Here is a 17,693-nt window from a genome sequence, read left to right on the forward strand (position 1 = left end):
CTTCATTGCATAAAAAATGTTGAATAAGTTAGAAGCAAGATAAAGGAATAACAAATAGAATGACAGAAAAGCTGTTATATCGAGGAAATCACCCAATTTATATAGGTTACCTTCATACTTGAACAAGTCACACACTCTCATGACACAAAATTTCTTGAAGAGATCACCAAACTCTCTCTCAATGGCACTCAACTTGTATGGGTCATAACTCATAATAGAGATAGGGTCACTAGTTTAATTAAAGGGAAACTGGTATGTCTTGTCCTCATCATATACAACTTCGAGACAATGGGCATTACCTGTAACTTAGAGGAATGGTCCATCCATGCATAGCACTCATGGGAAATCAACCTCCTTTATACACGTCTTTCGCCTATTATAAAGAAATAAAATACCAATAGTCGGCATGATATTAAGACCCCAACAAACAACCTCGAATTCCCGGGAAAAGGCCTAGCTATTATGATAAGGTTGAGAATGGGAGACATTCAGAGCTTTTAGAACTTCAGACTAGAAAATGACAAACGGGATACCCTTACCGAAGTCATCAATGACACCCGGGTAAAAATAGAAATACTCGTTAGACACGTCAGGAGGCCACCGCTTGCATACTTTCTCACCAGCGTAGTGTTAGAACAAGATTTGTTCTGATCAATATTCTTAGTTTTGATGATAACAAGGATATGAATTTTGTGTGAGATAATGTGGTACTCTAATACATTGCAATTTCCCTTTCAGGAAATATATAAAGAGTATGCACAAATCAGCGCTCAGAAGCTTTGTCTCAGAAGGTTCAGCATGCAACATCAGAACATGGTCTGGCAAGACATCAGAAGATGGTCAAGGCAGAATCAGAACATGGGTCTATGAAAGCATCAGAAGAACTTGAGATCAGAAGCAGTAGCACTGAAGTTCTGATGGTATCACGCTCAAAAGCACTTCAAGGTCAGAAGACAAGAAGATGCTTTGCACCAAGCTGTTTGACTCTGATGATATTCAAATATTTTATTCACAAACATCAGATCAGAAGAAAGTACAAGTGGTAGGCTACGCTGACTGACAAAAGGAACGTTGGAAGCTATTAAAGGCAACGTCAGTAGACACAGCGTGAACAAGGCTCGAGGTAGTTGACAAAAGCGTGAAACATTAAATGCAATGCTATACGGAATACGCAAAGCATTAAATGCGCCCAACGGTCATCTTCTCAAACGCCTATTAATATGAAGTTCTGATGAAAAGCAAGGTTACCAATTCTGAACGAAATTATTCTGAAAGACTTGCTGAAACGCTGTTCAAACTCAAAGCTCATAAACTTCATCTTCATCAAAGCTCACTACATTGCTGTTGTAATATATTAGTGAGATTAAGCTTAAACGTTAAGAGAAATATCACTGTTGTGATTATAGCTTTTAAGAAGCATTGTAATACTCTTAGAATTGATTACATTAATTTGTAAGTAACTAGAGTGATCAAGTGTTGATCAGGATACTCTAGGAAGTCTTAGCTTGTGTCTAAGCAGTTGTAATTAGAGTGATCACGTGGTGGTCAGGATACTCTAAGAAAGTCTTAGCTTGTGTCTAAGCATTTGTTCCTAGAGTGATCAGGTTGTGATCAGGATACTCTAGAAGACTTAGTCGCGGACTAAGTGGAAAACCATTGTAATCTGTTGCGATTAGTGGATTAAATCCTCAGGTGAGGTAAATCACTCCGTGGGGGTGGACTGGAGTAGTTTAGTTAACAACGAACCAGGATAAAAATAACTGTGCATATTGTTTTTATCGTTCAAGTTTTTAGAATACACTTATTCAAACCCCCCCTTTCTAAGTGTTTTTCTATCCTTCAATTGGTATCAGAGCGCCGGTTCTAAGGTGCAAGCACTTAACCGTGTTTAGAAAAGATTCAGGAAGAGAAAAACGCTTCAGTAAAAGATGGCTGGTGAAGTTCCAACAAATCCAGCTGCATCTACATCTGGCTCTGCTGAGCAATACAACGGTAACAATGGTTATACTAGACCACCAGTATTTGATGGTGAAAACTTTGAATACTGGAAAGATAAACTGGAAAGTTACTTTCTTGGTCTAGATGCTGATCTATGGGATCTTCTGTTGGATGGTTACAAACATCCTGTTAAAGCTACTGGTGTAAGGCTCACGAGAAGCGAAATGACTGATGATCAAAAGAAAGATTTCAAAAATCATCACAAATGCAGGACTGTTTTGCTGAATGCTATCTCTCATGCTGAGTATGAGAAGATATCTAACAGGGAAACTGCCCATGATATATATGAGTCATTGAAAATGACCCATGAGGGAAATGCTCAAGTCAAGGAGACTAAAGCTCTTGCTCTAATCCAGAAATATGAAGCCTTCAAGATGGAGGATGATGAAGACATTGAGAAGATGTTTTCAAGATTTCAAACTCTGACTGCTGGATTAAGAGTTCTCGACAAAGGCTACACCAAGGCTGGTCATGTAAAGAAGATCATCAGAAGTTTGCCCAGAAGATGGGGCCCAATGGTGACTGCATTCAAGATTGCGAAGAATCTGAATGAAGTTTCTTTGGAAGAGCTGATCAGTGCCCTGAGGAGTCATGAGATTGAACTTGACGCTAATGAACCTCAGAAGAAAGGTAAGTCTATTGCCTTAAAATCTAATGTTAAAAAATGCACTAACGCTTTTCAGGCTAGAGAAGAAGATCCTGAAGAATCAGAATCTGAAGAAGAAGATGAACTGTCCATGATCTCCAGAAGGGTAAACCAACTCTGGAAGAGCAAGCAAAGGAAGTTCAGAGGCTTCAGAAGTTCAAAGAAATTTGAACGAGGAGAATCTTCTGGTGACAGAAGATCTGACAAGAAGAAGGCTGTCTGCTATGAGTGCAATGAGCCTGGACATTACAAGAATGAGTGTCCGAAACTTCAGAAGGAGAATCCCAAGAAGAAGTTTCATAAGAAGAAAGGTCTTATGGCAACATGGGATGATTCTGAATCAGAATCAGGATCAGACTCTGAAGGAGAGCAGGCAAACTTTGCGCTGATGGCGACAGAAGATGATGGATCAGAATCTACATCAGAATCAGATTCTGAAGAGGTATTTTCTGAACTATCTAGAGAAAAGTTAGTTTCCAGTCTAACAGAGCTTCTTGAATTAAAAGCTCATCTTAGTATCAAATACAAAAAGCTGAAAAAGCAATTTGAATTTGAAACTAAGAAGCTTGAGTTGGAAAATTCTGAATTAAAAGAAAAAGTTTTAAAATTATCCAATAATGTTGGATCTCCTTCTGATTCAGAAAAATCCACTCCCAGTCTGAATCATATTCTGAAAGAATATGATTTAAGTTTCAGGAAGTTCTTATCTAGAAGTATTGGCAGAAGTCAGCTAGCTTCTATGATATATGCTGTGTCTGGGAACAAGAGAGTTGGCATTGGTTATGAGGGTGAAATCCCATACAAGCTTGAATCTGTGGATGATATGAAAATATCATACAAGCCTCTGTATAACCAATTTAAATTTGGCCACTCCCATGATATTAAGCACACATCACATGCACAAAGTTTTCACATAACACACACCAAGAAGCATGTGACACAACCTAAGAAATATCATGGAACTCAGAATAAGAAGTATCATACTGTTCCTCCTGCTAAATATTTTGCTAAACCCAAGTTCAATCAGAACTTGAGGAGAACTAACAAGAAAGGACCCAAGAAATTGTGGGTACCTAAGGAGAAGATAATTTCTGTTGCAGATATCCTTGGCGGCAAAGAGGACAGAAAGCAAAATGTCATGGTACCTGGACTCTGGGTGCTCGCGACACATGACGGGAAGAAGGTCTACATTCCAAGACCTGGTGCTTAAACCAGGTGGAGAAGTCAAGTTTGGAGGAGATCAGAAGGGCAAAATCATTGGCTCTGGAACCATAAGTCTTGGTATCTCTCCTTCCATAACTAATGTACTTCTTGTAGAAGGATTAAAGCATAACTTATTGTCCATAAGTCAATTAAGTGACAATGGTTATGATATAATCTTCAATCAAAAGTCTTGCAAGGCTGTAAGTCAGAAGGATGGCTCAATCCTATTTACAGGCAAGAGGAAGAACAATATTTATAAGATTGATCTTTCTGATCTTGAGAAGCTGAAGGTGACTTGTCTTATGTCTGTTTCTGAAGAGCAATGGGTCTGGCACAGAAGATTAGGACATGCTAGTTTGAGAAAGATTTCTCAGATTAACAAACTAAATCTAGTCAGAGGACTCTCAAATCTGAAATACAAATCAGATGCTCTTTGTGAAGCATGTCAGAAGGGCAAGTTCTCCAGACCTGCATTCAAGTCTAAGAATGTTGTTTCTACCTCAAGGCCGTTAGAGCTCTTGCACATTGATCTGTTTGGCCCAGTCAAAACAGCATCTGTCAGAGGGAAGAAATATGGATTAGTCATCGTTGATGATTATAGCCGCTGGACATGGGTAAAGTTCTTGAAACACAAGGATGAGTCTCATTCAGTGTTCTTTGAATTCTGCACTCAGATCCAATCTGAGAAGGAGTGCAAAATCATAAAGGTCAGAAGTGATCATGGTGGTGAATTTGAGAACAAATTCTTTGAGGAGTTCTTCAAAGAAAATGGTATTTCCCATGATTTCTCTTGCCCTAGAACTCCACAACAAAATGGAGTTGTAGAGCGAAAGAATAGGACTCTATAAGAAATGGCCAGAACCATGATCAATGAAACCAATATGGCTAAGCATTTCTGGGCAGAAGCAATAAACACTGCGTGTTATATTCAGAATAGAATCTCTATCAGACCTATTCTAAATAAGACTCCTTATGAATTGTGGAAGAACAGAAAGCCCAACATTTCTTATTTCCATCCTTTTGGATGTGTATGTTTTATTCTGAATACTAAAGATCATCTTGGTAAGTTTGATTCCAAAGCACAAAAATGTTTCCTTCTTGGATATTCTGAACGCTCTAAAGGCTACAGAGTATACAATACTGAAACATTGATTGTAGAAGAATCAATCAATATCAGGTTTGATGATAAGCTTGGTCTTGAAAAACCAAAGCAGTTTGAGAATTTTGCAGATATAGATATTGATATATCAGAAGTTGAAGAATCAAGAAGCAAAGCTGCAGAAGCTGGCAGTCTCAGAAGCAATGGATCAGAAGATCAAGCTGCTGCATCTTTAGAGAATCTGAGAATCTCTGAAGAACCTACAGTCAGAAGATCACCTAGACTTGCTTCAGCTCATTCAGAAGATGTGATTCTTGGGAAGAAAGATGATCCTATCAGAACCAGATCATTTCTTAAGAATGACAATCAGAAGCAGTGATCAGAATCAAAAGGCGTAAAGTCTATTCATTTTTTTTACAGCTGTCATCCATTATCTGATGGTGAACACGTGTCTGTACGGTTAGTACAAAGCGTGCAGTTGAAAAGACGCCGACCTAGGTAACTGTGTTAAATCATTTCATTTACAATGTTCTCTCTCCTAATGTCATTTCTCATTAAATGCATAATGATTTCTTTATTTTCAAATCATTTAAATAACCCGCTTCATCTTCATTCCTTCTTTTTCCCTCTTTCTCTCTCTCTTGTGCATCCCCTTCGTTGCATTTTTTTAACCCTAGTTTTTGATTTGATCTCAAAGCATAATCATCATGAACTCATCTTCTTGTTCATCGAACTCAAAAGAAAGGCTCACTTCTACACAGATCCTTCTACGCAAATATGAGTATGCTCCATTGAAAACATGCTTAATACCCACGAAAGAACTGGAAGTTCTATGTGAATCTGTTGTGGACATCAACAACTTAAAAGCAAATGGCTTTAAATGTGATGCAAGAATCTTTGAGCAAGGATGGTCTAAGTATCTTGATAGATTGGTTGGTCCAATTTATCCTGAACTTGTGAAGGATTTCTGGGTACATGCAACGGTTACCCCAATTGCCATCATTTCATTCGTGCTAGGGCATGAAGTGGTTATCACTGAAAAGCTCATCAGGAAGCTGTACAATCTGAATGATGAAGAAGGTTGGTCTGGTTTTCGACATGCATCAGTTGATTGGTCTAAAGTTGAACATCAAATCTCTCAGACTTTTGGAATTGACTCTAATAACACAGGCACCTTAAGGCCGTTTTATAAAGTATGGGCTGAGATTATTCTGGGTTCCCTTCACCATAGAAAAAGGATGCTCTCCTCCTCCTACATCAGTCCAGATCACAAGTACACTCTTTTCTGCATTGGCAAAAAGACTGAGATCAACATCTCTCATATTCTGTTTGAGAATCTGAAGACTTCTATCTTTGAGTCAAGAGAAGACGAAAGGGCGAAGTACCCTCATATTCCAAGAACGACTATTCCTTTTGGAAGAATGATTTCAGACATTCTGATTGAAAGCAAAGTGCTGGACTCCATCAGAAAACTCAATGCGTCCCATTTTCTTGGAGTAGTTCAAGGTCCCATTTTCAATGGCGTGGATTTGTTCAGACTGGAACTCAGTCAAAATGTACCTTCTGTGTGCACAAGCTTTCCTGACATTCTGTCAAGAAGAGTTGCTGTTGAAGATTTTGCCTATTTGTTTCAAAAAGAACTGCATCAGGTTGTCAAGCTTTACCTGGAAGATTGTGTTAGGAAGCAATCAGATATTGATCCTGCTTGGATCCGTGGCAGAGTACTTCCGTCCAAGGCTGATCTTCTGAAGAAGGATCAGAAGGAACTAAAGGCTAGGCTAAAAAGAAAAGCCCGAGAAGATGAGGCTGAGAAAGCCAAGAAGTTGAGGGTCACCTATGATCCTGACAAGGTGGACTCTGACGAACGAAGGGATAAAAGGATCAGAGATTCCTTTCGCAGAACCAGATCTTCTTCTTCTGTACAAACCTCCAGGCAGGTTTTTACTCCACCTCCTTCTGTCCCTAAACCATCTTTCCAATCACCTCCATCTGAACCAAAAATAAACTTCACCTTACCAAATCCTTCTCCATCATCCTTCTCCTCTCCCATTCTAAACCCCACACCTTTAAGTATTCTTCCCCCAACTCCTTCTGATAAATCTTTCTCACCAATTCCCTTTACAAATACTCCATCCTCTTCTCAATCTATCATTTCTGATATTCCATCCTCATCAATCATTCTCTCAGATATCCCTTCTTCCTCATCCACCGCACCTCCACCTTCTATATCCCATCCCTTACCTACCAGAAAATCCAAACCTTACTGTCTTCTCTACCCTGACTACAAATTCACCTTCAATCCGCCTGAACCTGAACCCTATACCTACCTGGAACTTTTCAGACATGAGGTGATTAGCAGTCTAGACCTTCTGAAGGATGCATTTCTAAATGGTCTGGATGATGTTTCTACAAGAAATCTCTGGAGAAGATTTCGCAAGGATTTTCAAGTAGAAGCAATGGGAGTACAGAAAAGACTAGTGGCTGCTGCCCCTGGTTACCCTGGTTACCTTCTGGAGGATGATAATGGTATATACTACCATCCTCTCAGAAATTGTGTTGCTGCTGAGGAGAAGCCCTTTGTGGATGAATTGGAAGTAGCAAGACTTGCTGCTGCATTGGAAGCCAATCCTTGCAGGGAGATTGTGGTCTGGATACCTCAATATCCTGTTCTACTTGGGGATTTCAAGACCCTCTTTGACTTTCTGAGGGAAAACCCTTCTAAGGAAGACCCAAGCTTGGTCATTCCAGAAGTTGTTGACCCACCAGAAGTTGAAGGTCCTTCTGCCCCCAGGAATCTTGCTGCCATTCTTCAGGCACTTGAGAATGGAGATTCTGAGATTCCAGCTGCAGATTATGGAGATGCTTCTATGCAAGAAGCAGATGTAGAAGATCATGTTGCTGAATCAGTTCCTGTTGAGGAAATCCCTGCAAATGATCTATCTATGGAAGCTACAGATCACAATGCTATTCCTGTGGTTAGAAGCGGTGAAGCTTCTTCTGATGAATCTTCTCGTCTTGCAAGGACTCTGGAAGATATTCAGAAGAAACAGGATGAGCAAAGCTCAGTCAATGCTGAGTTTAGAGCCTTCATGGAGAGGCAAGATGGATACAACAATGTGGTTCAAGAGATGCTGGTTAAGATCCTGTCAAGGCTAGGGTCGTATTAGATTGAGTCCTTGTTGTTTTGTTTTTGCCTTTTGCTGCATCTGTTTTTGTGCATCTTGTCTTCCTTCTCTTTGTGTACTTCTGTACTTGTCTGGTTGAACTTCAATGAAAATCATCCTTTTTCTTCCGTGTGTTTCTTTTTGTTTTTTATCTGAATCTTTTATGTTTTTGATGATATGACAAAAAGGGGGAGAAATATGTGATAAATGATTTGATTTAATCAGTTGCTTTACTAACAGAACTTGCAAAGTTCTATGTTTTTAAGTTGTGTTGTTGCAGGAATCGAAGATTCAAGATCAACATAAGAAGCAACGAGATGATGAAGCTGTAGCAACCTGCCCTAAAAATTAATATTTAGAGTCGCCACCTATTCTACCAAGGCGAATAGGAAACCTACGCAGTTAAGAGATCAGGGTAAGATACTATATTCAGGTCGAGGGAAGGTGTTATGCACCCTCAACCCTTTCCTATTGGCTTTGAATCTAAGGTAAAGGTTTATAGCAAAATTACAGAGGTTAATAGCTAAGGAAATGAGAAGGGGAAAAATTGAGATTTTTGGGAAGGAGACTCGCCTTGTTGCCAAGTGCCTACGTACCTCCTTATGGAGGATCAGAGTCTACGTAGTTCGGGTACAGGGTTGTACGCCTTAGAATTGATTATGGAAGTGTTTAAAGGCTTTTTGAATGGCCTATCGTAGTTTGGAAATGCAAATGTTCGCAAGGTATTTTGAATTACCTTATCGTAGTTTGAACATCGCAGTATTGAAGAGATGAAAATCTGTAGTTTGAAGGAGTGTTTTAAGATTTGGGCGTACAACCCTGGTTTAATATGTTACCGCTAGTTGCGATGATCAATAGGTTTGATCACCATAGTTAACGGATTAATAGGAATTGCTAATTATTCTAATCGAAAGATTCGATTATCACCATTAGCAAATTGATGTGTTTTAACAGATTATTTGAATTGTTCCGGGAATTGAATTATTTTATTATTAACCATCGCAACCAATTAGTTTGATTAAAACGATTAATAAATTGACTCTAACCTAAATTAAATTAGATTAAATTGTCCATAAACCAAATAAAATCTTTTTTTGGTTAAACTAACTAATTAAATAAATCAAATGGAACCAATGAAGAGATAAATCCAATAAAATCTCACCACCGATATCATGACACATGTTCCGTTAAAAATAAAACAACAAAATGATAAAACAACTTAAGAAACTAAAACAAACCAAGGATGCTCTTCTAATTTTTCTCCATATCTCACGTTTCTTCCAAATTAAAAAGAGAAACCCAATCATTCGGTGACACATGGCATGTAGTAGTAATTAAAATAGAAAAACATAGCTATCAATACCAGTAACGATACAACACAACAATGACACCACTTCCTCTCTCACACATAATATCGTTAGATGGCAAATCTTAAAAAAACAATAGTAATACTTATAACGCAAAAAGAAGAAAAAACAATCCGTAAAGTTATCTTCTTCCTTTTATCACCTTCTTTCTCTCAAATTAACCATTATAAATTTCTCAAAAATCAAGCCCAGATCAAAGTCAACATAATAACAAACACAATAGCTAACCGACGGAAAATGAGAAACATACAAACTCACCATATCAAGGATTCCATGGTGGTGGACTGAGGATCTAAAACGTCAAAGGGAGGCTGCCTCGAAGGTTGGCTCGGTTGTGTGTTGCGAGATCGATTTCGCCGGAAAAGGTACTTCGTGGATCTGCGTCGGAGAGCAGTGTGGTGGTTGGTGCGCATAGAAACTGAGGGTACGATTTGGGTCTTAGGCACGGTTCAGATTAGCGAAGTAACATGCTGTGGTGATTTATGTGATAGCATGTAAAAATTAAGGGGTTTTCTCATGAAAATTAAGGGTTTCTCTTGAATGTTAAGGGTGAGTATGTACGTGAATAGTGTGTAAAATAAGGATCAGAGAATTGTCTCCCCCCCCTCAAAATAGGGTTGTTAGTTGTGTATTTATAATAAAAATTAGGGTAAGGAACGGGCTTGGATCTATTATATTTTCACTATTTTAAATCTAATAAAACTATAAATCTAATAAATCTACAAATAAATAAAACTATAAATTAAAACTAATACTAATATAAATTTAAAAATGAAAATATAAAGAACTATATTTTTGTGATTTTTTTCTGAATAAATAAATAAATAAAAAGAGGTTAGAAACAAACATTATAAAAATAAAAGAAGAAAAGTTAGAAGTGAGATTCGAACCCGGGACCTCTCGATCGCACACTCTTATCCTTAAATTCTTACAGACTGCACCATATCAATTATTCGAAATAAAATGACATAGACAATTTTAAGAGGGCAAATTTTGGGGTATGACAGCTGCCCCTGTTCAATTTTCTTAAACCTGAAGAGTTAGATAGGCACGTCTGCCTATCGTGATCTAAAGGTAGAAGATGATTGAACACTGAAATGCCCCGAAATTTGCATTTGTTGGGATGAAGTTCCATGGGAGATGGGCTCCAAGATGCCATCCAAGGTAAATTCCCCTTTCTTTCAGAATGTGAAGCAAATGCTTCTTGGAAGGAACCACGTGTTTTGATTGTAGCATGGCCTGAAAAGGAAACCTTAATTTTATGCAATGTCATGATGCATGTGATGTATGATGCAGTGAGCTTCTCAAAATAAATGAGAGCAATGTATGTATATGCATTATGTATGAATGAGGTATGTAATTGAATGATGCATGACTGTTAGCTATGTTATTTGAAGCATGTTAGTAACTTTGAAAAAGAAAGATAAGACCTTTGCTTGTTATTGGTGAAGTTTTGAAGAAGATCACTGCCGAGGGACTAACGTGATGAATAACCGTAGCTAGCAATAGCGAGGGTTCGCCGTTTGCTGTGTAGAAGATAATCAGCTTGCTATAGCGCTAACAAGCTTTGCAGTTTGTAGGTAACCCACTTACTATAGTTCTAGTAAGTCGTCGCAGTTGGTATACCCATTCACTATCGTAGTTTCAGTAAGTTTATCGTAGATGGTGTAGCCCACTTACTATAGTTCTAATAAGTCGTCGCAGTTAGCCATACCTACTTACCAAGCTCACCTGCACCAATGGGATCCACCTGCCCCGGTTCGGACAAGTTTACCTGCATAGAAGATTGTTTGTTATGGTTCTAGCAAGTTCGTCTGCATGAAAAAAGATTCACTTGCTTGGAGACTCGCAACTCGAGGGTTGGAAACTAGGCTTTTTGTAGTATGTGAATGCGCTAGATGATATGTATATGCTAATGCGTATGTATATGTTTTATGAATGAAATGAACAACAAGGTTGCTATCATCGGTAAGGTTACCAGGATACATCAATCAGGTGATTGGGGGTAAACAAGCAGTAAGGTTACTGTCATCGGTAAGGTTACCGGGATACATCAATCAGGTGATTGTAAAGTAAACAATCAGTAAGGTTACTGACATCGGTAAGGTTACCGGAAATCATCAATCAGGTGATTGGGAAGAATACCTCAGTAAGGTTATTGGCATCGGTAAGGTTACCGGAAATCATCAATCAGGTGATTGGGAAGAATACCTCAGTAAGGTTACTGGCATCGGTAAGGTTACCGGAAAGCATCAATCAAGTGATTGGGAAGAATATCTCAATAAGGTTATTGGCATCGGTAAGGTTACCGAAAGGCAGGTGGACAATGTGGTTTTGCACCAGAGTAATGACTTGGATGTTTTGATGTATGGGATAATGCTTGTGCTCATGCATATGTTGATTGATGTAGTGAGTGGAACGAGATAATGTCTTCTATAAGACTACCTAAGAAAGGTTTCCGGAATGGATATGAACATTTGTCTTAAAGAAGACTACCTGAAAAGGTTCTTAGCAAAGGATGAGGAATGTCTCAAAGAAGACTACCTGGAAAGGCTGAAAAATGTCTTACAAAGACTACCTAAAAAGGTTCTTGGAAAGGACAATGAATGTCTTAGAAAGGACTACCTAAAAAGGTTTGTAGAATGTCTTAAAGAAGACTACCTGAAGAGGTTCCTGAAAAGGATGACAATTTGTCTTAAAGAAGACTACCTGAAAAGGTTCCTGGAAAGGACAATGAATGTCTTAGAAAAGACTACCTAAAAAGGTTTGTAGAATGTCTTGAAGAAGACTACCTGAAGAGGTTCCTGAAAGGATGATAAATTGTCTTAAAGAAGACTACCTGAAAAGGTATTTAGAAAAAGAATGTCTTGGAGAAGACTACCTGAAAAGGTACTTAGAAAAAGAATGTCTTGGAGAAGACTACCCTAAAAGGTACTTAGAAAAAGAATGTCTTGAAGAAGACTACCCTAAAAGGTACTTAGGAAAAGAATGTCTTGAAGAAGACTACCTAAAAAGGTTCTTGGAAATGACGATGATTGTCTTAAAGAAGATTGCCTAGAAATGTTCTTAGAATGTCTTAAAGAAGACTACCTAAAAAGGTTCTTAGAAAAAGAATGTCTTAAAGAAGACTACCTAAAAAGGTGTGGTATAATGCATCAACCAATGTATGTAATGCATGATTTATATGTATTTGTATGATGCCCCAATGATAGGTTGTTGATAACCAAAAGCGTGTATGGTTCGTTGATGTTGTAAGGTTGTTAGATGAGGTGGGGTGTGATGCTAGCGCTGTCATACCCTAAATTTGTCCTACCCCTAACTTATTTCTAACTGGCTTCGACTTTGCATCCATGTACATACCTTCCATTAGGTCATCTAGCATAACTCATGCATTCATTAATCAATAAACTTGACAGGAGATCAAGGTCATTGATAAAGCGGGGGTGTTGCGTGGTTTGGAGTTCTTATCTCTGGCAGACTCGTTTCTATTAAGGTTTTCAATTGAACCATGGATTGAGGTTTACTTCCTTATGCTTGGAATTATCAAAGACATCCTGAGTGTATACGAGTTTGACTCACTTGATTACCGGAAGTACAAATCATTGACTTTGAATTTTAAGCAAGAGTTCAGTATGGAGCATGTTGGAACTTATGAATCATTTCAAGATGAAGGACATTTGGTATAACTTTTAGATTTGGTCAAAGTCAATCATGAAAAGTTAACCTTTTGACCAAAATCCATACAAATCTACTTTGGCTTTCTTCATCTTATCATGATGCCATCTGATTCAAGTATTGTGAGAGTAAAGTGATGATTTGACAGTTCATTTGAGTACATGGAGAGAACAAATGTGTTTCAAGTCTTATTTGAAAAAGGAAATTACCACTGCATTATCAATTATTCCATCAATTAGAGTGCTTAAACACCTTCATTACACTTTCTCATGTCTCAAAATACGATACAGTCGGCATTACATACATACATTACATTCATCAAAAAATAACAATACAATTCATCATAAAATGGCATTACAAAAGACCACAGCTTCCACACAATTCGAGACCGTTGCTACCCGCGTCTTTAAACCAGCCCTGTATATGAAAACAAAAGAAAAACAAAGCATTCAGTTCAACCATATAAACCCAAACATATGCATACCATACATCCATCAAGAACCATACATGAAATCCAATCCACCCTGCATTAAAAGACCGAGTAAACCGGTTCGGAAAAAGATTACAATTCTCTGCATTCAACATACAAAACTAAAGGCTAACTCTGTACAAAACCAGACAGCATCATTCAAATCACCAAACACTTGCATTCATCACCATGGTATTCCATTAACTGTCCTAACAATAATCAAATAAACAAACTTATCACTATCCTAGTTACATAGTCATGCATCCATTCTTTTAACTCATTCAGATTTTGAACAATTAAACCACCAGCATCACTATCATACCATATGCTACTAACTCCTGCACAATCCAGAAAAGTTTCTAACAGTTCAGTCCTCACCGCGAGTTCATAACAGTACATATGTTCATACAGTCAAACAGTTTACACTTCCAACAAGCCAAAGCAAATTTCATCAGCCATATAAACTCATACATCAACCATCACAGTCCTAATCCTACCATCAATACTCAAAAACAGTGTGTAACCATTAGCACCATACTTTAAAACCAATACATACCTCAAAACAGTCTTAGCTCAGCCCTTCATGTCAACTTCTGGCTGTACCGAAACCTTCGTCTACCTCTCCGCGACCTAGTCCCCGTCTTTTACATTGCAGCCCATCAACCTGTCACCATCTGCAAAGGAAACCGCCTTGCATCCATAATCATAAGGCAGCCCCTGCAACATTCAAATCCACACACTCAACAAGGTAAATGCCATACCATAAATTCTGCAAAACCAAAACTAATTCAAAAATTCAGTTTATACCTGTACCAAGTCAGTTCAATGCAAGCTCAGCTTCTGAGACCCTTAATTAGCTCAATGTAAACCCTGCTCCCAAAGTTTGCAAAGCCTTAAACAATCCGGTTCCTATCGGTGCTCCTTCCAAGCCATTGAAGAATTTGGTCCCTGCATAATTCACCATCGCCACCTACATCAATTCAAACAAAGTCAGCCTCAAAGAAATATCACACCAACATTTCTCCACCAAGATTCACGCAACCCGCAAGTGTGGTTCAAAATAGCAAACCAGTTCGTACAGAGTATGCCAACCCACTGCAGCCATCACTTTTGAAGGTATCAAACCTGCTACAAAGCAAAACAGAACTCAGCTCATAAACCTTCAAAACAAAACCTGCAAATTCCCAGTTTTGATTCAATACAAAAAAGAACCATCCTAAATAACTAACAGGAAACCAGAAAAATCAAAAGAAACATATTAGTCCCACATTCAAGGAATTGAAAACTATGCTGCAATCATATCAGTCCCACATTCAAGAAATTGAAAAAAACCTTACAAGCTATGATCCTGAGTCCCACATCTAAGAGCTCATACTGATTGCCCAATCATTGCCCTATAAAATCAACTTCACCCACCTAGAAGTCGACACCTAAGCACTATCAGCTTTCATCATTGTCTCGCTTGCAGACTTTGAAGAAAAAGTGAAAAGCTTCAGTTCAAACACTCTCACTGCCACCCTCACCACCACCATACGCTCAAAACAACAACTCTTAGAGCTTCAACATCTGGAGCTCTAAGCAGCGAGCTAAACCTCCATCACACCTTCAATCATCATCTCTCAGCTCTCATTCACTCACAGCACAGAAATTACAAAAAAGGAGAAGAAAAGCAAAAGAAGAAACGGAAAGCACGAAAAGGGAAACAATCAAGAATCACCTGAAGAATTTATCATCTTCCTCAACTGCGTTTTCACCAAAGCAAAGAGCCTTCCCTCTGGTGTTCTCGGTGCTTCATTGTCAGCCTTCATTTTAGGTAAATCTTCAGTATCCTTCAAACCTTATGCGCTTTCAATGCTTCATTGTTGTTAAGGTTCAATTTTCCTTTGTATCTACTTCAATGGCTGAATTTGTGAGTTTTCCTACTTTAGGGTTCGTCTTCCCCTTTTTTTTCGATTCGTACATACGCGGTTTCCTCCCAAGAAATTGACGGTAGATTCGGACTCAGAGCGGGTTTTTAGGTGTAGCTTATGTTTAGGTCTTGTTGATTGAGAGGGCGGAGACGGTGGTTCACGGAGGGGGATACCGACGCCGTTTCTGTGTGAGGATGGGGATGAACGAGTAATCTCAATAGTCATAACAATAAAACCCCAATTTCCCCTTTATTTGTTAATTAAAAATGATAAAGTCTGGTATCAATACTGAACAATGTCCTTGGGCCATATTACTCACGGCACCCCCCACTGAGCCCAAAATCATCTTTCTTTGGCCAAACAAATTATGCAGCTACCAAAAAGCGCCCTTGGGCCTGGTTCTGGATGGGCCACGCGCCCGTTGCTTATCACACCCCTGGAATTCAGTTTACACCCTCTCTTTCTTTATTCTTGTTATGGATTCTTCTTGTGTTTTAATTAGGTTTTTTACTATTTCTCTTTTAGATAATAAACACTAATTTTTACCATAACTCTTAGACTTTAACGCCATTATTTTGACATAAAAAAAAATAATAATCACAAAATATTTTGGACTATTTTTGGTTTGATTTCTTTTGCTCAATTCAAATTCTTTCACAAAAATGATCATTTAAAAATACTGGTTTTAGGCTACTTTGTTTTAGTCTCTTACTTGCAATAGTTCTTTCATAAAAATCAATATAAAAAGATAATAGTACTTTTAATTCACTTTTGTGCTATATTTTGATTTGTTCTTTTTCATGCTATTTTCAATATTCTACTTTGTGACTTAAATTTGCATGCTTCTTTTACTCCTAACCTTAGGTAGAAACCATGATAACATTAGGTTTAGAAGTTAAGCTAGTCCCCTACTTTTTCATCCTTTTTTCTTTCACAACCATAAAACATCTAAAAATACTTGAATACAAATCCCATAAAAAATACCAAGAAAACGCATAAAAAAATGACTAATAAATACTTTGACTAATAAAAAGGGAATGATAGCTTGTAACTTCCCTTGCTTAAGGGATGTTCGAGTGCTTGGAGCTCCCTTGCTTAAGGGTTCCATTCAGGCGTAAGTTCCCAACCTTTAAAAAACACAAACCAAAGAGTAATTCGAGTTTCCCTTGCTTAAGGGATCTCCTCGAAACACTCAAACTCTCTCTCTCTTCTCTCGCTTTCTTAAGGGCACCGTTATTTCCGCTCCGTTGCATCCTAGGCTGTCCCCTTGTGCAAGAGTGCGAACGTTAACGCCGCCCAACTAAAAAACACAAAAACAAACAGAAACTTGTGAGCCGAACTACGGCGCTCTGATTCCTGAAAAGGATACGTAGGCATCAAGTCGCGGGGCTTGAACGAGCACACTTGTAAATAGTCCCTTCTTTTCCCCGTATTTCTTTTACATGCATTCACATTTAGACATAGACATAGACACACCCTTTAGATAGAAACAAACATAGGTGGATACCAACGAGTACGATGGGCGCGAGGGGTGCTAATACCTTCCCCTTGCGTAACCGACTCCCGTACCTTGATTCTCTGGTCGCAAGACCCTGTTCTTTCCTTTGTTAGGTTTCCTGGTATTCCTTTCCCTTATGGGATAAATATATTGGTGGCGACTCTGTTCATTTTTCGCGAGCGTGCGACAAGCGCGACTTCCCAATACCTGTTTTTTGAACTTTGTAGTTAGGAGAAAGATTGATACGAGGTTGTAAAGCATGAAGACGCCTTTTCCTTTTGTTGTGCGTCTTATGGATTTGGTATCCATTGCCCCAATATTTTCGTGGAAAAAGATGCTTATGAGGGAAATGCCCCAGGAAATAACCTTGTCATATGTTTTGACGTTTAGATTGAAAGGTATGCTCTTGATCTCCAGGATATGGAGGGTTATCCATAGTGTTATATCCTTTTGAATTTGAATTCTTCCCATGTTTGACATGCCCCTGTTTGTTATTGCTTTGAGGTGTGCCCCAAGTCGATTGAACTTTAGGAAGAGTGCCCCTAGTTAATAGGATGTTCGATTGCAATGCCCCTATGATCCTTGAAATTTTGCCCCTGTTTAGGAGAACCCTCTAGATGTGGTTCCCCCGTGCAAGCGTCTTTATTAGAAATGGTAGCCTTTG

At 38.5% G+C, this 17,693-nt stretch overlaps 1 protein-coding gene across 9 annotated transcripts in view; it reads right to left on the reverse strand.

Moving 5' to 3' along the window:
• LOC131621425 (uncharacterized) overlaps positions 1 to 17,693 on the reverse strand; it is a 46,915-nt gene that overhangs the window by 14,969 nt on the left and 14,253 nt on the right. For 2 of the 9 annotated variants that reach the window (XR_009289572.1, XR_009289571.1), the window contains exons 2-3: positions 14,178 to 14,746; positions 9,736 to 13,569 (exon numbers count right to left, since the gene is read on the reverse strand). Coding sequence is in view for 1 of the 9 variants with exons in the window: in XM_058892470.1 (XP_058748453.1) it covers positions 14,475 to 14,591; positions 14,701 to 14,749 (166 nt within the window). In the remaining 8 variants the exon portion in view is untranslated. The other 7 variants (XR_009289569.1, XR_009289567.1, XR_009289570.1 and 4 more) reach the window with 7 other exon arrangements.

Source organism: Vicia villosa, unplaced genomic scaffold, assembly GCF_029867415.1.
Source record: "Vicia villosa cultivar HV-30 ecotype Madison, WI unplaced genomic scaffold, Vvil1.0 ctg.000004F_1_1_1, whole genome shotgun sequence".
Classification (NCBI taxonomy): domain Eukaryota; kingdom Viridiplantae; phylum Streptophyta; class Magnoliopsida; order Fabales; family Fabaceae; genus Vicia; species Vicia villosa.